Raw genomic sequence first — 25772 nt, 5'->3', positions numbered from 1 at the left:
AACAACTATCTGAAAAATTTGCTGTCTCTCATGTGTATGTAGGGAGTGGAAAAGAGTTTTGTCATGGATAGTTCTCTGAATAACAAACTGCTCAGAGCCACTGAAGAGGTTCTGCATGAGTCCAGGACCTTGCTTGTGCTGGTGTAAAGTTTTACGTAAATACAGTGTTTGGTTATGTATTTCTGAATCTGTGCCCACTCCCTGTTCGTGAGTGTGAGGGTACAACTTCTTAGACTGTACTGCTCTGTTGCAGTAAAAGGATATGGGAATTTATAGGCAAAGACTGTTTTCACATTCCAATGTACAGTATCTATGGTTTCATTTCCATTTTAGATGCCATGAAAGTAATTGGAATGGCAGAGTATACATATGTATGTGTGAAACATTTCTGTGCCCCTGAGAAGTGAATTCTAGAAAAAAGCACTTAAAGCTGCTCAGCTTACTAAGTACAGGCTGGAGTCTCATGCAGTTCTACTTAAAACATAAATAAGTAGAAGTCATGATGCAAACCATTTGGTGGACTGAAACTGTTGATGAGTTCTTGGCTTCTGTCTTGATGATCTGCTGTTCTGCATCTATAGGAAAACTATAAGGCAAGACCAAAGAGGGGGAATGTGTGGAAGGGGCCCAGTGAAACACAAACCACGCCCACACCAGGAGGCTTACTTATGCTTACTTGTGCTTTTAGCATCTTGCTCTTGGTCCAAGTTTGGGTGGCATTTTGGCCATTCCTGCCTTTTGGATCACTAGAGCTGTTTGTGCTATGGCTAACCCCTTATCCCAATCTGAACACAGGGGTAAGGGAGAGGTAAATGGTGAATTCAGTATGATATGTGCATGCTGATTTAGCACCTACCATTTCCCCCTCTTGCAGGCATTGTTCTTGATTCCAGACACATACCATTATCTTGACAAAGAGCCACTTATGTGTGATCATGGAGTGTAATGTAAAGCATGGCTCTGAAAGAGTTAATGAATACACAGAGCGGGGCTCATCTTGATGGCACCAGTATGTACCAAGCTGTATCCACAAACATAACTCAGCATGACGAGCATCAGTTGTGGGCTTAGGGGACTGCAAGTTTGCTCTTTAGATCATCATAATTTGTTATCAGTTTTCATTTGATGATTACATAAAGCTGTAGCAACATGAATTAGAACTCCTAACACTACTCTGAGCCTTCACTTCCATTTTCTACATTTTTTTACTGTCACAGGGAAGTTTTAATTTGCCTTAAGTTACACAGTTTGTTAGAGATGGGCCTAAAGAGTCCAGGACATGCTTTTCCCAAAGTAACATGTAGTTTGTTCAGCTATGGATACCTTGAAGAGCCCAATTTTTTATAAGGCAGGAGCTGCTGCTCAGCCCTTTGGTCTGAACATCAGGCCTCTTCCATATACGCTACATTGTGCACTTGGAATCGTTAGTCATTCTGAAAGTCTTGGTTGAGTTGTGAATCCCAATCTTTAACTCACTGTCATCTCACCCATTTCAAGGGCTCATTAAATAGATCTGCTAGTTGGAAGAGAGCAGCATACCTGTTGCTTTTACTTTCAATACAGAAATCTAGAGTCCTCATAACACACATTTTGTGTTATTTTGGGCCATGTCATTCTGTGCCCTATTCAATTCATTTAATGTTTATGGGAGATATTTTCTCTCAGGGGAAGATTGGGAAGAATCCCCATGCCCTTGTCCTCGCAAAAGCCAGACCATCGTTGTTATTGGGATTATTATCATTTTATCTCGCAATGTGCTCTGGGTTTCTTGCAAGTGGGTCTGCTCGATTGTTTAGGTGGTAGAAGTGCATGGACTGTGCTCAGTGATCTTTTCTGTCCTTTTTGTCTTGCAGATCGAGGGATTTTAATGGCTTTCAGGTAGAAGAAAGTGGAGACAATCAAAATGAATTCTATGGACAGGCACATACAGCAGACCAATGACCGGCTGCAGTGCATAAAACAGGTAAGCTGAAGGCGGAGATCATTGCTGCTAGACAAGCATTGTGTATTGTGTGGCAAGGTGTGTTATGCATTATGGTTACCTGTTGCTTAATGAATATCCTTGCCTTTTAGAGGGGAGGAGAGTGGTAGGGACGAAACATTGTTAATCTCATTGAAGAGAAGAGAATCTGCTGCAAGAGTGGGTGTAATAAACCTCAAAAGCCAAGCTTTCCCTTCCATCTTTCTAAGAAATCTTCACCCTGGAGACTCAACAAATCTGTCTCAGCTGAAAGCAGAGTGGTGCTAGTCCTGCCAGCTCTGTCCTGAAGGTGTCACAGCAGGCAACCATTGTACTTGTACTCCAAGCACAGTAATCCAAAATTTCAACAGGCTGGTTTTGATTCTAATCCAGTTTCTGACCTGAGACCTGCACTGCCTGGAGACTTGAACTTGGATGGTTGGCATAACTCCAAGTGCTCGGGTTAATCGGTTTGTGTAGAGATGTAAAAACTTCTGTTTGCAAGGTAAAATTTTCAGAAGCTTCTGTTTGTGAAGATGAAGGGCCCTTACAATTCACTGAAAGGCAGTGGAATCTAAGTCTCATTTACAGATTTCCCCACTGTAACTGTGCTTGCAAATGCTTTTATAACCAAGTGAAACTACCAAGGGAAGGATGGAATGAGCAAATGCCATCTTTCCCTGCTTCACCTTTCTCAGTGAGCTTTGCTCTCTGGTGTTGCAGGCAGCATGTATCCTCCCCTCACATACATTCTTCTCTGCATGCAAGAATCCTTACAGAAAATTCATAGCAATGGTCCTTTGTGTAGAGGAGGTGAGCAAGAGAATGGTTTCCTATGTTGAAGTTTCCTGTTTTTATCTCTAAACCAATACATGCATGCAGCAAACAGGTGCATAAATGCAAGCTGCATACAGGTATTTTGAAGGTTAGTTATCCCAGCTGGATCCATGAGATGAGCTCCAAAGTTTATCTCTTCAGAACTGGTTGAAATTTTCTGAATTACATTGAAAAAACAGAAGGACATTATTCTGTGAAATAATGTTCCCAAATCATTTTTCCCTGTTGTCTGAGCAGTTTTCTCTATCAGTTCAGGCCACAGCATGTTTAGAGGCCAGAGTCCTGCTGTTTCAGTTTTATATTTGTATTAACTAAGTTAAAAACCTACCTGCCTACTTTTGCTGTGAGACATGTGCATATTGCTTCTTGAGGGAGCACAGCATTTCTCTGTTCACAGATTTCTTTGTGTTGTAGACGCAAGCACCCTAAATCAAAGGAACTAATAAAAAATAAGCATGGGGGTAGTACTGGATTGGTCTAGATTTTAAAACTTGTTTTATTTTCTTTTATCTACAACTTCCTCAAGAAAGGCAGCAGAAGGGGAGGTACTTCTCCTCTCTACCAGATCTCTTCTCTCTGGTAACTAGCAATAGGACACAAGGAAATGGAACTGAGGTCTCATCAGAGGAAGTTCAGATTGGACATTAGGAAAAGGTTCTTCACTGAGGGTCAGGGTCACTGGAATAGGCTCCCCAGGGAAGTGGTCACAGCACCAAGCCTGTCAGAGTTCAGGGAGCATCTGGATGATGCTCTTAGTCATATGATTTAGTATTAGGTAGTCTGTGAGGAGCAGGGAGTTGGACTTGATGATCCTTATGAGTCCCTTCCAACTTGAGATATTGTATGATTCTATGGTTATGTTTCCGTTCTCTTAGTTTCAGCAGTCTCCATCATTATCTTTGGTCATGTTTGCCTAGATATTAGTAGAAGTTTCTATTTGCTAGAATGTGTAGTAATGCAAAGAACAGAAAATGTGTGTTTATTTGCAAGTCTGGCCATGCACATGCTTTGGGGAATATAAAAAAAGAATAGCTTTTATACCTAAGCCAGCTGATTTTTCTCTCTGTTTCCTGTATAAGAGAGGATTTCAGAATAAATTAAACAAAGCTAGTTTGGAGCAGAAATAGGAATCTGTCCCTGCAGAATTGCTGGTCATAATCTAGCCTTGGTCTGTGGTGGCTCTCTCCTTCATCACTCTGTGGAGAAAGTTAATGCATCTCATGGCCCTTTAGAGGTCTGAGGGAAATATGAATTTGGGGATTTCATCCCAGTTTCTTCTCAACAACTATCTGGTTCAGAACAAATATGCCCTTGACTGGCACAAATTTGTGTCCTTTTTGACCATCCTAGCCCATAGGATGAAGAATGAAGTGACTTGCAGAACAATTTAACCTTCAGCTGTAAGAACAGACTTTTAAATAGAGTGGAGACAAATGGAGGATGCTGCTCAGTTCCTTTTTCTAGAGCTGTCAGCTTCTGTACATAAAGAATTTGTATTATTTTAATTAGATAAAAGAATATCAAATTACACTTCTTACAGTATTAAAGAGATATTTTTGCCTATGTAATGAGTACTCTGTCAGTTAAACTACTACTTCATTTATACATAGTGCTGGTTTACATATGCAGCTACGATATTTCTTCAGTGATGAAGGCCGAGGGGAAGGGAGGAAGGTCAGACTTCACAGCATTCGTGGAGCATTCTTGGTTTTGTTTGATCCTGTCTGGAAGACAGCTCCGGGTTTTCTGGTGGGCAGGGGCATGCTTGCATAGCTGCTCTGTTCTGTCAGACAGCAAAGGATGCCTGACAAGGAGGTTTCCTACTTGGGCATGCTTGTGAATTCACGGTGCCTTCGTTCTGTATAGGCCTGAATAAGAGAATAGGGATGCTTTTGTTTTCAACTCATGAAAATGTGTAGTTAACCCAGACAGTGGCTGAACGCTGGAAATACAAAGCAGAAAGCTTTTTTTGTGGAAGTGGCAATACTTGTGGTTTTGTTGGAGAGGAAGGGCTGATTTTTTTTGTTTGTTTGTTTTGTTTTGTTGTTGTTGTTGAAGAAGAACTTAGCATAGAGTCTGCTCTTTGCTTTTTCATAGTTTGAAAATCTTGTGCTGTTACCTTTGCCATAGTGGAGCAAGAGACAGAAACCAACTCTGACTAGCTTTTTGGAGGAGACTCGCCTCTCTGGCACAGTGTCATAAATTTCCACCTTGGAGACATTTACCTTGTTCTTTGAGACAGGTCATTAGCTGGCAAAATTAACGTGGTACCACAAAGAGTAATTTCCAGTTCACCCATAGAGAACTGGACTGCACACTCATATGTGCATGTTAGTTTGGGGAGCAAAGCAGTACCTTGCATGGCTGTATCAATGCATCTTCACCAATTTGGGGGATTAACTGCAGGGTCAGACAAAAATCTGCCTGCCTTTTCTTCCCTGGTCTCCAGTCTTTTATCCTTTCTTCCTGGCCTGTGAACAAACAGTACTGCTGTTCTCAAGAGACATGTGCTTTCGGGGTGGTTAACACAGCAGTGGCATGAAAGGTGCACTGCAACAGGGGGAGGAAAACCATCCCTCCTTGGTGCCCAGCATCTGCATGTTTTATAACCTTGCTGGCAGCTCATGCAGCCAGACCAAGAGCTGTCTGCCGCCCTCCTTACCCCTCACCCCAGCCCCTGAGAAACACTATAAATGGTAATCCATGTGCCTCTAACTAGATCAGGTTTCAACACAGGGTCAGGACAGGCTTCTTTCTTCCCAGCTCTGTGACTTGTGAGACACCCACAATATCCTTGCTGACTTCTGTTCCAGGATCAAGGCTGTGTTTTACCTTCATCTTTTTTAGCACTTTAAAGCTACAAACCCAAAACTTGTATATGATCAGCTAGTTAGGAAATGAAGTGTGTGTGTGTGTGTGTGTGTGTGTGTTAAGAAGTGTTTCAGAATAGATGAAAGGGCAAACTGAAGAGGTGGCTGTGTATTTATGCTTAAAAAAACCCCCAGACTTCTGTGGAAGGCTGGAACAGCTTGTGTGGTCTCTTTGTAGCGGATTCCCTCAGTATTTGTTAAGTCTATTTGCTTTAAAATCAAACATAGGGTTTTTTTGATGTACAGTGGAAAAAGCCAAAGTAACAGGCCTCCCTTAACACATGCAATTAGTTTGTCGTGACACAGGAGACTCTTCAGGGTACGATGAAGGAGGAGGGATCTTGAGGATGCAGACTTTTTAATTCTTTGCCCATACAAACAAAAACCACAAAATTATTTTGTGCTCAGCGAAGGTCTGATAGCTCCTGAGCACTGCCTTATTCAAGGCTGCAGTAATAATCTGTTTATCTGCTGAGTACTTATTGCTTGGGTTGCTCGAATGCACCATCCACCATGGAGCTCTGGAGCAGCAGGAGCTGGGTTGGGCGGGTACAGAGCTGAATTTGAGGGGCCCAGGCACAGCCTTCTGAAGGAGCCAGCTTGGCTCCCACTGGATAGGAAGTCCTGACAGGGAATTGACTCGTTTTCTTAAACTGTTCTTCATAACAGACCAGAGGTATCGCTTTAATCAAATAGTGTCCATTATTTTCCTTACGTGATACAAGCAAATAGCAGACAGAATCAGTGGTTTGCATGACATCTCCTCTCTATTCTTACCCTGATGGGTCCACTTTAAAAACTTAGAGCTATTTTAAATCTAGGGACTCGTACCTTTTGTCTCTGCTCTCAGTCAGTTTGTAAGGTTTCTATACATCTCTTCTGAAATTCTTGAAAAATAGAAGATGGAGAAAATCTTTCTATGTTTAAGTTACAAGGAAACCACCCCTTTCAGAATAGGTGTGTGATATCTTCCTGCCATGCTGAGAATGGTTGTCAGGGTACATACTAAAGCTGTGCTGAAATTTTAGTAACAGGTTAAAAGGAAGTATGAAAAGACTCTCTGCTATCAAAAGTACTTGACTGTGGTGGGAACAGAGAAGGTTGTTTCTGCTGCTTGTGTCATGGTACATCAGGACACATTGAACACTATCATCAGATGATGCTGAATCACTTGGGGAACCCCACTTAATTGGAGGCACACATCACGTAGCTGATTTCTAGAAACAGATTCACGTTTCCCCTCTCTTTCCGTCAAGAAAGCTTGCTGAATTGCTGCAGTTGCAATGCTTTATAATGCCTACCCAGCCATTCAGAAAGATATGCTAAAAGTTGTAATTGCTGTGTGTTTTTGTTGACATTTTCTTGCTCAAATTGGAAACAAGCAGGCCCATTTCTTTCATCATTCAGCAACTGGGTTTTTGGTTGCTTGCAATTCAGAGGAAAATAGAATTCTTTGTATATTTACATAACTGTTAGCATTTAAGCCCTGAAATGTTTGAACTAATTCTTCTGCTCTTCAGTGTTACTGTTGCAGACTCATGTAAATGTTCAGCAGTCCTAAACGTGTCATTCTTAATATATTTTGGACTGTTTAATATGGACTGGTATGAAATTACAGCTCAAAAGGCTTTAATAAAGCTTCATGAAAATTTCTTTCTTGAAGAACTTTGAAAATGAGAAGTAATCTTAGGAAGGGTGCATTTATTTAGAATACATATTTTTGGTTGTAGCCCATATAAGTGTGACAGGGTTTTTTAGCAGCTAAATATGCAATAACATATAGCCGTAAGGCTAATGGTGAAAAAGACCTTTCTTTTCCATAAAAAGACATTCGATGAGCCTCTAGTGTTACAGCTTATTGGTTGAATCGTCCATCAATGCCATCTTAGTAGCTATATTTTTCTTTTTTTTCTTTCTTTTTTTTTCCTGAGACCCATAGCTGCAAATTCTTTGTCTGTTTTCGTGTTCAGTCTGTTGGAATATTCCTCTGCTAGAGTTAAGTATGTTTAGGAAAAACTGACAGCAGACCAGCTTTCCTGGCTCCTCTACTCCATTTAGAGACTTGTCAATCAACATTCCTGCCCTGTGAGATCCTGCATCCTGGTAGGGACTGCTCTGGCTCAGGCAGCGAAGCCACAAGGGAACGAGCAAAGAGGCAAAGTGCTAGAAGCGCTTCTGGAGGTGAGGGGAAGAAAACACCTTCTTGATGTTCACAGTATTTGGCTGGTATGTTCATCTGAGATGAATAGTGGGCGGAATATAACCCATCATCTTTTAAGGCGAGCTGGTAAAGTTGGTGTGGGTACACTTCTTTCCTTCCCAATTCTGCTGCTTGTTTCACTGCAGCACTTGTCCTCAAGAGCCGGAATGTTAGTGTTGTTAACTGTTTTCGAAAAGGAAAATATCCATGTTTTAAACTTACACTTAAAGCTTATAGTATCCATAGTATTTAGAACAATTTTATTCTTTTCTGTGCAACTAATCTGGCCTATTGCTTAAAATTGCCTATTGGTAAATAAGGATGAACATTTGAAAATTCTAGAAATCTGTAAATTGGATCTATGGTGTCATCTTGGTGTCAGATGAGCACATGAAGTCCTTTTTGTCAGTAGCTGGGTCAAACTCTGCAGTAAAGACGTGACATAGCTAGCAACATGTCTCTAGCTTCTGTCATGCAATTTTTTGCTCTTCCTTCATATGTATGCGCTTGCTACTTGAGTTCCTTCTGTTGTGTGCATTAGTGCAACAGCAAATCCACAGCAGGTGTGACTTATACAGCATTTGCACATAAGGACCATTGTGCCTATTTGTAAAAGCAGAAGGTGTTTTTATAAAGGCTGTTTGAAGTGGTGATAGTACTGTTAACACCAAAAGCCTTCAGCTATGCAGACCACTACCATCATCTACTGAAGGAAAAGTCTCCTCACTGGTGGTGTTTGCTCCTTATTGCTTCTGTGTACTACTCAAGAAGAGCTGTTAACATCGTACATAGGCAGGTCACAAAGCACATGCTGTGGGCAGTTTTGTAAGCACATGCAAATTAAAAAGATGTATGGGGAAGCATTTTTTCTTTCGACTTTGAAATATCTCAGTAGTGTCTAGCTGGCTGGTAGGACCTATGAGAATAGGTCATGTGAATTTTACATCTTCCGCAGTGGTATCATAGTGGTCATTTTAAATAGTCACCTTGAGATTTTATCTCTGCATAGATTAAGAGATTAAAATAATAAAGATTAAGACAGTTGATTAAAAGTGCTATAAAAACCACAATCAGTAGGTAAATTAAGTCAAAAAAATTAATTGGAAAACAAAATATGTCCAACAAATGTGCTGCTGTTTGATAGGGTATGCTGAAGATTATTGGTTATTTTTCAAAATCAGTGCATTTATTCTCCTGAAATTTAGAAAATGAATAAATGGATTTATTTTTAATGCATTTTTTAAAGTTGGTTCAGTACATAAGTCAGAGGAATTTCAGTCAGTGCCTTTTTTTCCCCCCCTTGCCATCAACTCACTTTATGCTCTCGGGTAATGTTATTTCTTTTTAAAGGATGCACTAGTGACAATAATCTTCCAGTAAAGTGATGTTGCAGTACTTCATTAATGTCTTTAAAACACCTTGATATGGTAAGAACTGCATGAAAAAAAACCACTGACCCAAACTTTTCAAAATGCTGTGATATGTACCTCATTATTAAATGGTTCACAACACAGAATTATTTATGTGGACACCTCACTTTGCCTGTATCCTTCACTTAATCTTCTACTAAAAGACATTATGAAGCTAGATTTTTTTTTTTAAAGAAGGGAGGTATACAGGTCTGGAACAAATAAACCTATTCAATGAAAACCATTAGCAATTTAAGTAAATATTCAGATCATTATTCTAATAGTGCAACAGTACTCTAAGGGAAAGAGCTTGGGCACTGCTTTGAGAAAATGAACTCCTTGATACATTGAGATATTTAGGACTGAAACTACTGGCTGAAAATTATGAGGGCATTAGAGAAGAAAGCTCCTATATTGTTACATCATCTATTGGAATGATAAAGCTAAAGAAGCCTCAGCATCCTTGCTGTAGTCACATACAGAGCCATCTTATGCTAGCGTGTTATAATAGGGAGATACTAATGGAAGATGGCTTGTTTCAGTTGCCAAGAAGAGTGAGTGAACTGGTTAGGCAAACTGATTTCGTAATTCAGTTGAGTTGTAATTGCAAATTTAAGGATAGATTAGAGCCTTGTATCACTGAGCATGACCTTAGAGAAAGAGCAGTTGCACCTTTGTTTCTTGACTTTTTTTCCCCCATCAAATCACACTTTGTGAGTGATTAAGGAAATATAATTCAGAGCCCTCCGATTATTTTGAGTCTTTCGTAAACCGTGCTGTTCTCAGTGCTCTCAGCTAGCATAATAGCAGTCCAGGTGCTGGTGGTAAGAAGGGTACAAAGATTGGACTGGGCACTGTTGTTCCATCTATTGATAGATTAACAAGAAGACATATTGCCATTAGCATGCCCCATTTCCATCTTCAGTCAGATCTGGATCACAGCCTTTAGACCCCTAAGTCACAGTTTTCCCTTGGGCAGGGGAAAGTGGGGTGGAAGAGCAGTAGATGGGTTTATGACCAAAGAAGTTTAATTTGCTGCCTGTTCCCTTATATAATACAAAGTTATATCAAAGTATATCATAAATATACTGCAGTTATGTAGATATGAAAGGTACAGAGCAGGAAGGCAATGTAATTCATCAGCAGAGCTAGGGAGTGATTCTTGGTTTAGCTCTTCTAGCTTCTGTGTATAGTGCTTGAGGATCAGGGTGTTGAACCCACCTCTAATGCTTTTGTAAAACTAATGGACAAGCCAAGGTTGCAATATTTTTCCTTTCCTCCACCATATGCACATATAGATGCACAATCTTCCTCACAGAGATCATGGTATAGGAGACTCAGGCAGCAGAACAAGGCTATTCAATTACCAGGCATTCATCTTTTCTGAAACCAATACTGATTTATACACACACTTTATACTAAAAGTGTATGAGAGAAGCATCTATGGAAATCTGCATTAGTACAGGTTTTGTTCCCTTACAGCTCACAACTGGACAACTTGCTTTTTTGGCAGTTCAGTGATGCTTATGGTTTTTATTTGTTCTTTTTTCTCATTTGTTTAGCATGTGATCTTCTGTCTTTAGTGTTCACTCCCCTGCTCATCTTACCCAGTATTTTCATGTAGTTAAAACATCTGATAAAGAAGTAGTGGTCTTTGCTCAGTGTTTACTGTTTTACTTTGAAAAAGAAGCTGCAGTGGACAAATGGGGCAAAGGTGACTCCCTTTCATTCTTTTTTTTTTATAAGTAGGCATGGCTAACATGGTTTTAATCTCTCTCTCAGTGTATCTAGTGCTTCTCAAAATGTGAGGTTAATAAAATATTTATAAAGCCTCTGATGGAATGAGCCATGTAAGTGCAAGATAATTCTATTAATTAGGGATCTCTCAATCTCACAAACACTAAATTGGGAGGGGGGGGATTATCTGAATACAAAATGCACAGCTTGAGCCTTTTAATTTTTTGATAAATAAAACAATCTTTGATATTGAAGGGGACTGCAGAGAATTGAACTATATATAACCATATCCAGATAAACAAAAATCGCACTCCCAAAAGACAGAAAATAGCTCAATACTCCCCCCTATCCTCTTGAAAAAGAAAAAGGCCATTTGTTTTGAATCTTCATTGTGGATGAGTTTTTCATATACTGAGCATAGCTGCCTGTGGATAAGGCCTTTGTATAATCATCCTTGACTCTCAAAAAAAAAAAAAAAGAAAAAGAAGAGAAACCACTTATTTCAAGTTATGGCATTTTCTGTATTTAAAGCGTATCCTTGGTTAATGTCCTGTATTTCTGTAACACTCCCTGAGCTCTGTTGCAGCCAGTGGAGGGCACACCAGGGAGAGAGAGAATTCTTGGTTGGATGGGGATCTGAAGTAGTGGCCTGTGCATAGGAAGGGGAGAGGGGCTTGTGGTTGGGCTCACTCACGGAGCCTGCTCAGGTTTTAAAGTAATAAAGGCTCTATTAATGTATTACAGCAAATGACCCTTGCTGATTCACAGGTCCTCTACTGCTTGCTTATGGTGCTGAGTGAGCTATCAAATTTAGGTCTAGTGGGAACATAATTGTGTGCTGAGTAATACACAGACCAACCTTCTCTCCCCCTGGTTACGCTGTGTCAAGGGTGTCTGACCAGGAATCCTGTTTACATTCTTTAGATAGGTGATTAGTTTTCGTTTGGGAGCTGAATGCCCTTTGCCCAACATGCAGGACCACAGTAATTCTGCTCCTGGGTTGTTTCAGTTGAAGGGCATGTAATCTCTTTCTGTTCTCTCTCTCCTTTCCCTTTCTAGGTACCTTTCTTTCCTACTCCCCTCTTCGCCCTACTTCAGTACAACAGTGCATTTTCATTACATCTGATTGCAGGCATGTGTGGATGAATATTAAGATAGAAAAATAAAAAGTCTGAATTGCTGGCAGAATCTGCCAGAGCACCTGGACACCAAATCCTGTCTCTCAAGGCTCCTGTCAAGAGCTGGTATGCACCAGAGTTAGAAAAGTCATGTAGGCGTAGAAGAGAGTGGGTCAGCTCCTTCCTCAACCAGTATCAATTGGTTTAGTTCCAAAAGAACTATCGTTTCTGCATTAATAGTTTTGAGCATCCTTATTTTTATACGCAAAGTTCGATAACTGCTGTATGTCTTGTTTTACTTTTAAATTCCTAGATTTTACAACCATATGAGAATTTTAGCTTCCATTGTTGTGGAGAAAGGCTTGAAAACCTGCATGCCAGCAGCTGAAAATAGCAAGCAGATCATGTGAACTTAAGACTTGTATACATGCATTTCAAATGTCACGAGCTCTACACAAAATTTATGGCATGCTGAATATCTGGCTCATGATTTGGAAAAAATGGGTTTGGTACTGGGTTTTATATCACTTGAAATTCTGGACCTGTTGCAAGGTTTTGCAGACCTCGTAGATGAATCTGTTGTCTAAACTAGGAATAACTTGGCTGAAGTCTGAGGATTAACCCCACAGTAAATATGTACATTATCAGAACACTAAAACTCATTATTTCCTTTTGGCACCTCTCTTTGTATGCATTGTGTTTTATGGAGAATAACGAGGAATATTAATAACAAAAAGTATTTCTCTGGGTTGAAATAATCGAAAATACCATTCTTTTAAAAAGGGGCGGGGGGGGGGGGAGGTGTTGTGAGGCACGAGGAGTATTTATACTGTGAACTTAACTTTGTCTTCCTCTTATGTTGATGGTATAGCTCCACCTTCGGGAGAAGTTTTGTGATGCGTTTAATCCAAAGTGTGGGCTGCTAAGAGCAGAGTCCTGGTACCTTCCCAGCCCTACCTTTTGTTTGCTGCCGCTTTCTTTGAGTCAGGTCTAATGATTGTGTGGTCACATGGCGAATCTCCCAGTAACTGATGACTGAAAATCAGTATTTGGGAGGTTAGTTCATGGTCAGAACAACAAGCGTGGTCTGATGCACTGAAAGTGGTGGAAGTATGCGGTTTGGGGAAGAAGCTCCCAGGGGCAGTCTGCCATGATAGCCTAAGCATATAAAGAAAATGTATCCTTAGTTTTAGGTCAACTTCGGTCTAGTATTGGCATGAAAAGATGACGTGCTGTAACCTGTGACTATTCCCATGAGCTCCTGAGTGGCCTGTTGCTGGGGTGGCACACGCGGCTATCTCCCCTGCTAGTGCTAAGGTTCAAGGGGCTGCACTGCATGCCATTTTGGAGAGCCAAGGTAGCTGAAATTGGTAGTATAGGATGAGGCTAGTTCACCATGCAGCCATGTGTCCTCTCGTGCGTGTGCAAGAGAGCAGGCAGGAGAAGGCAGAGCCATGGGAGACAGGAACCTTTGAGGGCTGGCAGCCACCGGTGCTTGCATGAGCTGGCAGTGCTTGTGGAGCAGCAGCCATAGCTTTCTGTCCTGCAGGAGAGCAGCTGCCTCCTGGATTTAATTTCCTCAATTGGTGTACCAGAAGTTTTGCCAGGCATGCAGCCTTGCCACATGGTGTGCAGAACAGGTTAATTTCAGAGTGAAGAAAAGGCTACCTACCATCTAGCTGTGTTTTTTCTGTACAGTCAAAAGCTCTGTGTGTTGCTAGTGTATTCTGTTGCTAATGTAAAATTCCCAGACTCGTTGATTAGTGAAGCTAGACAGTAGACAGGGTCCAAGTGGCTAACCATGTGAGAAATTCAGTGACTGTAGGCTACTGTTAATTAACCTAGAATCTAGCAACATGGCATAGTGTCTATGTGATAAGTTATATTATCTTCAGCAGCTCAATTAAATCAAGGAGTGAGACACAGAGCAGACATAACTCGGCAAAATAAACAGACAACTTGAGTCAGCCTTCATAATTTGGTGCGACATCACGTAAATAAATGCAATAACTTGTTTAGCATAGTTAAGCAGTTTGCTGCTCAAAAACTTATTTGCATGACATCTCATTTTGAATAGGTTAAGTTGTGGCAAATTAGGCCTGTGCCTTCAGTCTGATGTATTCTGCAGAAAAGAGAGAAACAAATCCTCCACTGGAGATATGTCATTTGTGAATTGAAATTCTACATTTGTTTTCTATAGCAACAAACTGGAACATATGGATTCCATGTTTAAATGAATCACTTTCCATACTATTGCTGTCATGTTAGCATTTCTTGATGTGTGTGTGAGATAGTGTTAACCTCCTGTAATTGCTCTTAATTTTGACTGTTATTCTTCCATTACTAGACTATTCTAAGATACATGAGTGTACATCTGGGTTGCAGTCTTTTATATTTAGAGGAGATAAGGCTGTTGTCCTTGCCATATTTCAATGTGAATAATTTATTTCTGTCTTTAAAATCATATTGAGTCTTTGGTTGCAGGAAGTGGTGTGCACCCACTTTGGTGTGGGTGGGTAGGCTGAAAGTACTCAATTGCACTGTAGTATCTTTAAAAAAGTAAGATCTTTACTACATATGCCTATTTCACTCATAAGGGCCTGAATTCGTATGTGGAATGAAGCTTCTACTTTTGGGCCCATTGCAGAGTTTTATTGCATATCAAGACTTCTTGATCACTGTCTAATTGGAAGGGAGTAACAATTTCAAGAAGTGGCTGTATTTTGAAATGTTTGCACCAAAAACTGCCACATATCAGCTATTGTGTGTAACTCCCCATGTGAATGCTGTTACCCCCCACCGGGCAACTACACAGCAGCAAACCATGGAACAGGCACAGAGACAGTTCCTGTGAAAGCTAATGAACTGGGGTCCTAGTGTACCTGCATCCTCTGCCCACATGTCCACTCTAATTTACAAAGATGGTGTGTTCTTTAGGTAAATAAAATGTTTAAGCCGGAGGTGGTCATGAGCTGCACGTAGATGTTCATTCCTGTCTTCCCTGGAATCCAGCCCAAATGTCATCCCAGTCCTCAGGAAGGGCTTTGCTGGTACAATTCACTCGTGCTGGACATAGTAAAGTGGAGAGCCAAAGTCCTTTAGTGTTTTCTCCATCCCCCCACACCAGACTGTTAATTGAAGTGCTACGAAGAACACAAGATTCCTTCCAAGACCAAGAATAAACCACTTCGAGAGACTGTCTCTTCAAAGCACCACCTGGTGATCCCTGCAATAATGATACACTCACATGCATCAAGTATTTCTGTGGTTTCTGTTCCATTCAGGCTAAGGAAATACTAGGTTTTTGGAGTTATAAATGATTATACTGAAAATTTTCTTAGGTTTTGAAATAACAGAAGTTGTCATGTTTCACAAATAGCCTTCTAAAAAGCAGATGATACTGAAAGCAATCTGGTAAATAACCGATTCATTCAGTTCATTGGCTTTGTTCATCTCTGCTTCAGATTTTATTAATACAAATCGTCTCCACTTGTTGAAAACACCATTGCTTGCAAGCATGGTGGTGTTAGGTGACCCTTCACTAGTAGCTTTGAAGATACACTAAGGTGTGTCATAGCCAGATCAGTTTCATTGTCACTTTTTTCTAAACCATCTACTAATGAGGTGATTTTTTTTTTCCTTGTTTACATGAAGCACAGTTTCAGACTAGACTCTTCAGACACACGCCTTGCTTTTGTCAAAATGCTGCCAATAATTTCAGTTGAAGAGCCATGAATGGGAAATGCTTCACAACAAAGCTGATGGATGGATCTGGCATAAGCTTTGTTTTGTACTTATGTTCTTGGATCGAGAGCTAAGAAAATATATTTAATTTCTTTTTCAATTAATATAGTAGATGTAACTTTCTTCTCAAGTAGGCTTTTTGTTGTGAGGATGTGAATGACATTGGGGCTTTTTGCCCCGGGTGCAGTGTTTAAGCTGTCAATAAATAAAAAATCACAGTAGGCATCTGGAATGTCTTCTTGCATAACTGAGGGAAGGAATTGCACCTGCCTTCATGGTTTGGTTCATGCTGGATCTTCTCTTTGTTTTCCGCAAAAGTAACCTTGCCTGCTGTAATCTGAAAAAGAAAAATCGGAGGAGAACCTTAATTTAAAACTACTAACAAAGTCAGAAAGCTGTGAGACATATGTCTCAGACAGAACTGCGTGTGACATTGCAAGAAGTGTCCCCAGAGGACTAGCTTTTATCTTGTCTCAGAAACTACTCAAATCTACTCCACAAAGATGGAAACCACTGGTATTCTGACTTCTTATGGTTTATTTGGGGCTTTTTAGCCTATAATGGAATGAATAGAATTGTTTATCTTGCCCAATGAGTTTCTAAACTAGTTTCAGTTGTGTTGCTGCATTTAAGAAGTCAGGATTTCAGCATCTCCTCTGTATTTAAGAAGTGGGTTATGATAGTGTGCCTCAGTGCTCAGGCCTGATGCAGTGAAATAACTTGATAGAAAGTTACAGAACAATTAAGTCATTGAGGTCGCCCCTGCTTTGACACAGGCAAGTAGAAGGAGCCTCTTCTTCCACAGGGAAGTGCAAATTTAATACGTGTTGGACCTTTGCTCTAGGAAAGGGGTACTGCTTTTCAGCGGTGTCATGGTAAGTAGAAATTGGCATTATGGGGTGCTAAACTGAAAATTAAGCATATGGCTAAGGTCCTGCTGTGGTTTTTATTTGTTAGCCTAAACCTATAAAAATTGTTCTGATTCAAGTATAACGTCTGTTTCTCAATGGGGAAATCCCATTGTAAGTGTTAGTGGAAGATGTCATGTATGTAGCTGGCAAGTGGCAACACTGGTGAAAATAAATAGTATCTAGCTCTTATTTAGGGCTTTTCATCAGCAGATCTCAATTCATTTCACAAAGAGGGAAGGATTATTAAAGACTATTTCAAGTACAGAATTGAGTAGTCTTCAGTGAATTTTTCCTTATGTTGTTTCTGTGTGGAAAAAGTTTTGGGTTGTGGGTTTTTTTTCCCTACTGAGAGATCCGTGACCTGTGTCCTACATGTGCAGTATGTGTTCAGTATGGTGCAATTTGTTCACCAACTTACATGCCTTTCTTGCCTTCTGGAAATTGTATATTTGATAGTAGCAGAGCTTACATGTGCTATTGTAGAGGAGCTTGAACCAACTTCTGTTTCCCCTGCAGATGAAAGTGGCATGAAGAAGGAGCAATATACACTGAGAGATTTGGTGTCAGGCAATCACTTCTCTGGAGGATTAAATGAAGCCTTCAAAAAGGCATCCTTTTCCCTTTTACTTACAAGATTCATAACCCAAACTGCTGGCTTTGTTCATGAGACATTTTTTTTACAAGAAGCCTTAAAATATGGCTTCTTGCATTTATTTACTTGGATTCTTCTCTCTAATTTGTATATGCAATAGTTTCACTCCTCCAACAATTAAATGATGAGCTGGCAAAAAAATGTTCTGAAATGCAGCCTAGGTAAAGCTATCAAACTGGATGGTAGCGTGAGCTATAGTCTGTGTTTGTAGAGCAGAGGAAGAAAACTGCATTGCACAATGTCTGTTTTTTCAAATTCTGCTATTGTTCTAAAAATCCGTGCCCCACGTGTCAGTCATGTCTTGTTAAAACAAGGTCTCTGACCAAGAGCCTTTATTGCATAAGAATTATAGTAACATCATCCAAAAGCTCACAGACTGGGAACTCCTCAAAACCTGGCGTGGGAGGATTTTTGTTTTTCCTTCGCTTGTCATAAAGTTAGTATGTGGGGCTTCTCGGGCATGAGGGGACGAGGGAAAAAAAAAATAGGTTGTGAACCTTATTGTTAATCCAGATGCTTAGAAATGAGCAGTCATGTGTTCCCAGAATACCTAACTGATTCAAAAATAATGATGTATTTTTAAAATGATGCCTTTGGGTTTTGTGCCTTCCAGATAAAATGTTCATCTCATTTTCATGTTTTTCTCAGCAATCCCAAGAATTACAAGACTACTATTTAAAAAGATACCAGCAATTCCTAAATAGATTCTTTTCTTCTTGTTTCTGGAGTTTTCATTGAAACATCTAGCATCACCAGAATCGGAGCATTTAGTAGCAATATTATTCATGTAAATTGAATTCCTTCTTTCCTGTGCCCTCCCTCTGCTCCTGCTAAAATGTTGGAATACTTTAGCAATGTAGCACAGTAAGGGATGACAGTGTGAATAATAGTATCAGGTAAGTTTACTAAATGCCTCTAAAAACAGGACTACAGGTTGTTTAGTACAAAGGCAGAGATGAATGTAACAGTTAAAAAATTGCATTGCCCATGCAAATTTCAAAACAAAACCAGATTTTTTTTCTCAAAATTGTGCCAGCCTCTTCAGGAGAGGTAGGATTCCACACTGAAATTTCTGCATGCTTTCTGTGCATGTGAAAACATTTTTGGTCATGGCAGTATCCCACCACACTTCAGTCAAGAAATAATCCTCCATTTTTCATCATCCCAAAGTTGATCACCAAAATTGCTCATGTTGATACATCATGATGAACAGAAACCAAAACTTCTAGAAAGGATCAGTATAGTAAGTGTGCTTTGCTCTGTCACTGGTATTTTCTGAGACCGTCCTGTTTGTCTCCTGGCTGGCAGGCAAAGATTAAAATCTTGCTTGTTGGAAGGCATGGCTGTCCTGGTATGTCCCGACAATGGGGCATAAGCCCAAGGCAAAGACTTTGAACATAAGACTGAAATTTCCCTCAATTTGGGCTCAGACAGTTTTGATTGCCAAGTAGAATCCATTATAGTTTGCAGGTGGGAGAGGTAATGTTATGGAGGAAGGAATTCAGGGGAGCTCTGGTATTGCAGCTACAGTGCGCCTCTAACTAATGAGTTCGTATTAGGAAATTAGAAAATCTGCATAAGTATTAATAAGAATGAAGTAGGATTTTCTGTGTTCACTGTACAATTTAATGTCTTATTCCAAATTATATGCTGTTCCTAGTTTCCAAACTTTTCATTAATGTGATGTAGAAAAGACTATGTCAGCCCTTGTGTATGTTATTTACCATTTTGCTTTGTCTTCCCTTTCCAGCACTTACAGAACCCTGCAAACTTCCATAATGCAGCAACAGAGCTCCTGGACTGGTGTGGAGACCCCAGAGCCTTCCAGAGACCGTTTGAGCAGAGCCTGATGGGTTGTTTGACGGTATGTCCGCTCCCTCTGTGGTGGTGGTTCCTATCCTCTGTTTTATACTGTATGCAGTCTGTCGTGGCCAAGGGAACTTGATTTTCAGAATCTGCATTTTGTGGTGGGTTTTTTTCCATTTTATCTTAAACAGGTGAAGCCAGATCCTGACAACTGTTTATGTGACTCCATTATTTAACAGGAAGCAAGATGCAGTGACAAGAAGTTAAATCATAAAAGGGAAAAACATTTATAGTTAGATTACTTACAAATGCACAGGCTGTGTTACTTGATATGCACATACAATATTTATTTTCATGGTTTGAAATTGCTAAGGGAGCTGTGTTCTTACAGAATTAACGGACTTTTCAGCCATTTGTTTTCCTTTGCTCATTTTTGGTGGGACTGGAGGACTACTTGTCTTCTATACTAAGTATGGTGTATTTCAGCTGAACAGTGTTTCTGACCTACCTGTTAGGCTTACTTTGTTACATATATTCACTGCAGGTCTAATCCTGACATGCTAATTCCAACAGTTTTATTGACTTCAGTGCTTTTCTTTCCATTCACTCTATATTAAGACCACTGCAGTTCCTAAAGCAACTTCATTATAATGCATTGAAAATATATTTTAGTGTGTACACAACAGCATTTTTTGTTTTGAAAGTTTTATTTCCCATGCACCCAGCAGCAGGATCCAGTCCAAAATTTTTACGTGGAGTCTAGACTCTAGAAGAATTAAATTCTGACTGGAGTAGGAGTGTTCAAAAGCTTCACTGCAATTTGCAGAACAAGTTGATATAAATAGTGACAAAGGAGATAGAAATTTTAAAATTACTACTGAAGAGAGCATCATTGTATTTGTTGGGGGGCAGAAATGCATGGGTTACTTTCATGCACTATATAGCTGATATATATAAAACAGAGACTAAGACTGAGGTTTAGTTGCCAGAAATCCAAATGTTAAGGAATGGCTCCATCTTAATGTGCTCAAGTGTATAGCATCCCTCAGATTTCTGTGTCAAAAAGTTAGAATAAATCCAATGTTACAAGGAGGTGCATATCATTCTTCCAATCAGAAAAAAAAATTAAAGAAAGTTAGAAATGTTAGTAGAGTCCAAAGGTAAGATATCTAACAATTCTGTTTGAAGTAAAAGTTATATATAAGCTTAATTGTGGGGAAAATGTACATAGGATCTGATGTGACCATAAATATATTTTATTTATAGTTTTTTAAAATGTTGGTAGCGTTTTCAGGTTAGCGTTTGGAAAAGGAAACATTCAGCTCAAGTATACCTCAGCAGCCTGTGCATAATATTTCTCTGCAGACCTCTGCTAGAACATTGTAAATCTGCCCTGCGACTTCCTTGCTGTTTAAATTTTTTCTTTCTATGGAAGCATATCTGCAGCCCTGCCCAAGTGCAGGGTCAAAATAAGGTCTGATGGCTAGTGATTCACTGTCTTCACAGAACGTAGGGAAAGTGAGAAGAAAATGCTCAATGAAAAATAGTGAGGTAAAACACACAACACCTGGTTATCAGAGTTTCTTGGAATGAAAATACTATCTTCTGACATGAAAGAAAGAAAAAAATCCTTATTATCTAAGTACTGTTAGGATTTGAACAGCATGTGTTGCTTTGCTTCATACTCCTCCCTGGAACTGGAACAGGGTGGCATGAAATCCCCCTTTCCCAAGCTTGTTAGGGGAGAGCACTATCTGCAGCGCAGGGCTGACTGGCAGCAGCATCTTTATCACATGTTGTAATCTCGTTATATTCCTAACAAGTAAAAAACACAGGAACTTAACCAGTTGGCTTGTTTTGTGTTAGATAAATACACAGGATTTGCAGAAGGCATATAAACTGCAATGAATGTGTTTCTTGTTCCTAATTTTAAAATCTCTCTAAGGAAGGTATTCTTTAACTTCTCACTATGTACATCCTTCTTCCTGCTTTCCATTAAACAGGCTTAACTACATGGCTATAACCCAAGAGGTTGATACTTCCTGTATCTTCCTAATACGTAGCAGTACAGTGCGCAAGGTCTCCCCCCCCCCCCGCCTTACATAAATTCTTCCCATCTGAGCTTGCTTGTATATAACTTATTTCTAAATACTATTTTCTTCAAAATTTAGCAAAGGTGGATGTTGAGGCTTGTTGTCCTCTTACAGGAAAATGTGATTATCTACCTTTATTGAACAAACGTGGTAGAACTTCAGTCTATTTCCAAGGGAATTATTCAGAAAGTTGCAAATAAGTGAAAGGCAGCTGAAACACTGGAATATCATGAGTAAATTTAACATTAGCTAGCTTAGCTGCATGTTCTGTGTACTATCAGGAGCCAATTTTTCTTAATGCTGACAAAGTTTATCAATGTTCTTCTTTGTGGCAATTATGCTAAAAGGAAGATGAAAAATCAGTATGAAAGTCTGTTCAACCACTAAAACAGGATTATTGTTTTATTTTGCCAGTCTTTAAAATGACCCTCAAAACCAAATTCCCCTAAAATTTCCATATTTTTTTATACGCTTTTTAAAGCAAGTAGTCTCTACCATCATTACATTTGAGCTGTGTCAATTCCTAAAGGCAAGTGCATTTAATCCAGAAATTCTACAAATACTAAAAATGCTTGCTTATAAGGGTCCTCCTCTGTAGTGTACAGAAGATTTTTTCTTTTATGACATTCTGTTCTGTTAACTCTCTGACCAGGGAAAAAGTGGTATACTAAACTGTTCTGGAGAACCATCAAGGCATAGGAAACCATCATATCCTACTAGTGGATAATATGGTATATACTAATCCAAATGGAAACATATTAATATGTCATGACTGCAGAAGGGCAAGCTCTCTCAGGAATGAGCAAACCATCCATTTGTACACTGCGAAGTTTAAATGCATCAGATATAATGATAGAGCATCAAAACAGATCTGTTGTATTATGAATAGCTGGTTTAATGGTACCTGTGGTATAACAGATTCTTCGCATCATTTAAGTCCTATCTATAATATTTTTGCAAAAAATTAACTAATTAGATATAGTCCTATTAATAAAAAGGAAAAAAAGTTCAAAATCTTGAAATTGTGCTTTAATATTAAGAAGTGGTTCTTAGAAAGTATTTCTGTTTATCCCACACACCATCTTCATGTCGGCACTGTCAGTAATATCTGGTTCACTTTATAACACCAGTGTATTTTTATTCCTATTGCCGGTCTAACAGACCCTGAATGGATGCAGAAGAATGGTCTTAGAATAGTCTGCTTGGGCATCAGCAGAAAAGCTTCCAGCTTCACTTATGGAATCACTGGTTTTGATAATAATATATAGAATAGGCTGTTACAGAAGGTTTTCTGAGCTTAAATTGTAATGCCAGCACTTACGAAAATCTTAATGACTTGAAAATTTCATAAGTTAGCTAGACAGCATGTGTTGAACATCAACATGTTTCTAGTGTTCATTTTTCCTCGGTGATATTTTTCTCTTTTAGAAATGTGTACAGTATACACACTGGCTATTAGCAGTAGTTAATAATTTTACATATCAGCAGTACTTGTTGATATTGTTGATATCAAGTATAACTTGATATTACTGGAGTTACATTTGCTACTGTGGGCTCCGGTGGCATTGTATGCAGGAAAGTAGGAATGGTTTTCTTATCTCAAGAACAAAGTCAGGATTTGGTACAACAGCTGAAAATTTACCAGAGGGGTGTCTAATAAGGCATGTAAACAGGCTTTGTTTAGCTAGTTAAATACTTTGTGTTTGTTATATAGGATCCTTTAAATTATTGCTCTTTTAGAGGTGAAATAACTTCTGTTTATGATAAAGAACTTAGGCTAATGCTGTCAAGGACTATGAATAAAACTGGAATGTTTCTGTGCAGTGCAAACAGTTGAAGAGAAAAAGCTTAGGGTACATGGGTAAACCTATGGCTTGTGCTATAAAAAGAAAATATATTTTCATGAACTAGGCCCCAAAAGCTGTGCCCTTTCTGGCAAAAATTTGTGTGACTACATGGTATGTTCAAACAGTTCTGGCAGACACTTGTTCTAGAGCTCACCTTTTTGTGTAACCCATTACAGAAAATCACCAAAGTGAGTGGGTCATACAAGTTTATAAAGAAAATGCATTTCAACAGAGAAATAAAAAGTCAAGGAGGGAGGGGTAAACTTTGAATCTGTTTTCTTGCTTGCAAGCTACAGGCTACAGAAAGGTTCCCTTAAACAGCTTTGATGGAAGTCACGCAAACAAATTATCATCTTTCTCAGAGACAATAAACTCTCTTCTAACTTGCCAAGGAAAGCCAGGTGTTATTTTTCAACAGCAGTTATTTTCAAATCAGATGGAACTGTATGTAGGCCAGAAACTGAATTATAATTGAAATCATTGATTCTATAAATTATTGAAATTGCAATGGATGTGGTGTTCTTTGGTATGTGACATTACTTCTTGCATAGTGTTATGGGGAGCTGATTAAAATAACTTCCACTTTCCACAAACCAGCTGTAGCTATGTTTTTATTATGATTGAAACAATTTCTGATTCTAGCATTCATAGTTTATAAAGCACTTTGGGATAAGATTATGTTATGGTAAGGCTAATAGTCTTGATAAGTTTAAGAACATAATTCTCTAAAATTGTACTGTATATAGCATTACCTTTACCGTCTTCTGAAAGAAACAGCTTCGGTTACTACACAGCGGTTAAAAAAAAAACAAAAACCAAAAAAACTAGTTTGGTTGGACAATGTTGTCTCACTCTTTTCTGCCTTTTCTCAGATCCACTTTAGTCTCATCCCATAGGTCTGTTCTTGCCAAGCAGTTTCACATGTAAATGATCTTACAGAGGCGTTGGCTATCTTTTGTGTTGGCGCTGCAGCAAAAAATGGAAACGAGGGGACAGCTGAGAGCAGAATGGACAGATTCACAGACTTGTCTTCAGCGAAGGATGGTAAAGGCACTGCTTTGTTCTCTTACTGTGCTTCAGCATTACAAGATGCCAAGTTCATCTTCAGGGCTCTTCAGTGTGTCCAAAAGAGAAATAAGGGGTGAGAGAAGCACAGCTGTGTACAGTTACTCCGTAACTGTACCTAGAGGCTTAGTCTAAGAAATTAAAATCCACCACTACAATGGTTTTGGACAGTAAGATGAATTCAGGTAAGCAGGGTGTGCTTACCTGAACTGACTCTTGGCCAAAGCATTGAATGTAACAGAGTTTCTCCAGTGAAAACTGAGGTCTCTCACCACCGTGGTTAGGATCTGGGTCTCTCTTTCCATGCAAAAGATGGCACTTCCTACCCCAGTTTGTCCACAAAAAGCTATGCTGAAATAGTAGTTAAAAATCCGCTCCCCCTACCCCCCTGCAGTGTTCTAGATTTCCTCTCCAAATGTTGGGTCTACCTCAGTCATCAGATGTGGGAAACTCACCCACGTTTGTTTAAGAAATGCTTCTCTTTAAAAGAATAACAACACACAAAGCTGTAGTCCTAGTCGTACTCTATCGGAAGATTATGGATTTCATTTAAATCTTTTGTGCTGCTTGTAGCTCTTACTAGATCTGTGTACTGCTGCAATAACAAGCATCTGTGTTAAACCGATGGAAGTATCTGCTTTAGGTTCATGTTTTAGTGATACATGGTACAATAATAGTTTGAATTGCATTATTCCTTGGAAAATCTTGGAATTGAGACTGTTGAGATTTTTTAGGTCATTTAAGAAAATAAAAGCTGCTCTCAGTTTCATGATACAGAAATCTATTCTAGTTCATCCAATATGTAATGAAAATTATAATAAATTAAAAAAATATATTTAAAAAAAAGACAAGAACAGAATCTTTTAATAATATCAAGTTTCCACAACAGGATGCCTCAGACAGCAAAAACAACAGGCGAGCTAATGCTAATGTGTTCACAAGGTATCTGCTGCTACATTGCCTTCATGCCTGGCTGGGTTCATTCTATTTAATGCAGAAAACTATGTAATCAAAAATCAACATGTGACATGCAAAAAATAAAATTTCAAGTCAGGTTAGGATCTGAATGTGAGTAATTACAGATGGAAGAGTTGGTTAAGCTTATCTATACCTAGAAAATGGCCGGATGCAGCTGGCCATTAAAGCCCTAGAAATGTTGCATTTTGTCTTTGTACGCAAGACTTCCAGAGCAAAAAGTTCACATGGAAGAGATTCTGCTTCCATCATCCTCTCCATGCATTTGTTAAGCACACAGTTTTATGTGTTTGCAGTGCATCACATCACTCCAGGGCTGTGTACATGCTGTACCAACAGAGTACAGCCAGCAGGCACAGAACACTCTGCTTCAGAGCAGCTCATAGTGCTACCAAATAACTCGGGATTACTGTCTATCATATGACCTCATGGTGTCTTAAAGCCCTGTTTTAAACTGAATTTCATTAGGCAAGACATGGGTTATTTTACAGCTTTAAAATATTTGTTTGAGATGTGTTGCTGTCCAAATTAAAATGCTTTTGGAATTT

The 25772-nt window shown here is 39.3% G+C and overlaps 1 protein-coding gene across 8 annotated transcripts in view; it reads left to right on the top strand.

Annotated features, from left to right (window-relative positions):
* ZMIZ1 (zinc finger MIZ-type containing 1) overlaps nucleotides 1-25772 on the top strand; it is a 363572-nt gene that overhangs the window by 195557 nt on the left and 142243 nt on the right. For 7 of the 8 annotated variants that reach the window (XM_075025637.1, XM_075025638.1, XM_075025644.1 and 4 more), the window contains 2 exons: nucleotides 1854-1963; nucleotides 19189-19302. The exons of the other annotated variant lie outside the window; for it this stretch is intronic. In XM_075025637.1, the coding sequence (XP_074881738.1) occupies nucleotides 1904-1963; nucleotides 19189-19302 (174 nt within the window). In that variant the 5' untranslated portion in view covers nucleotides 1854-1903. The remainder of the gene's footprint in view (nucleotides 1-1853; nucleotides 1964-19188; nucleotides 19303-25772) is intronic. 8 annotated transcript variants of the gene reach the window in all.

The sequence above is a fragment of the Buteo buteo genome, chromosome 4 (genome assembly GCF_964188355.1).
Source record: "Buteo buteo chromosome 4, bButBut1.hap1.1, whole genome shotgun sequence".
NCBI classification, from domain to species: Eukaryota; Metazoa; Chordata; class Aves; order Accipitriformes; family Accipitridae; genus Buteo; species Buteo buteo.
Note: the sequence above shows the minus strand (reverse complement) of the source record. Positions and strands in the feature narration are given on the sequence as shown.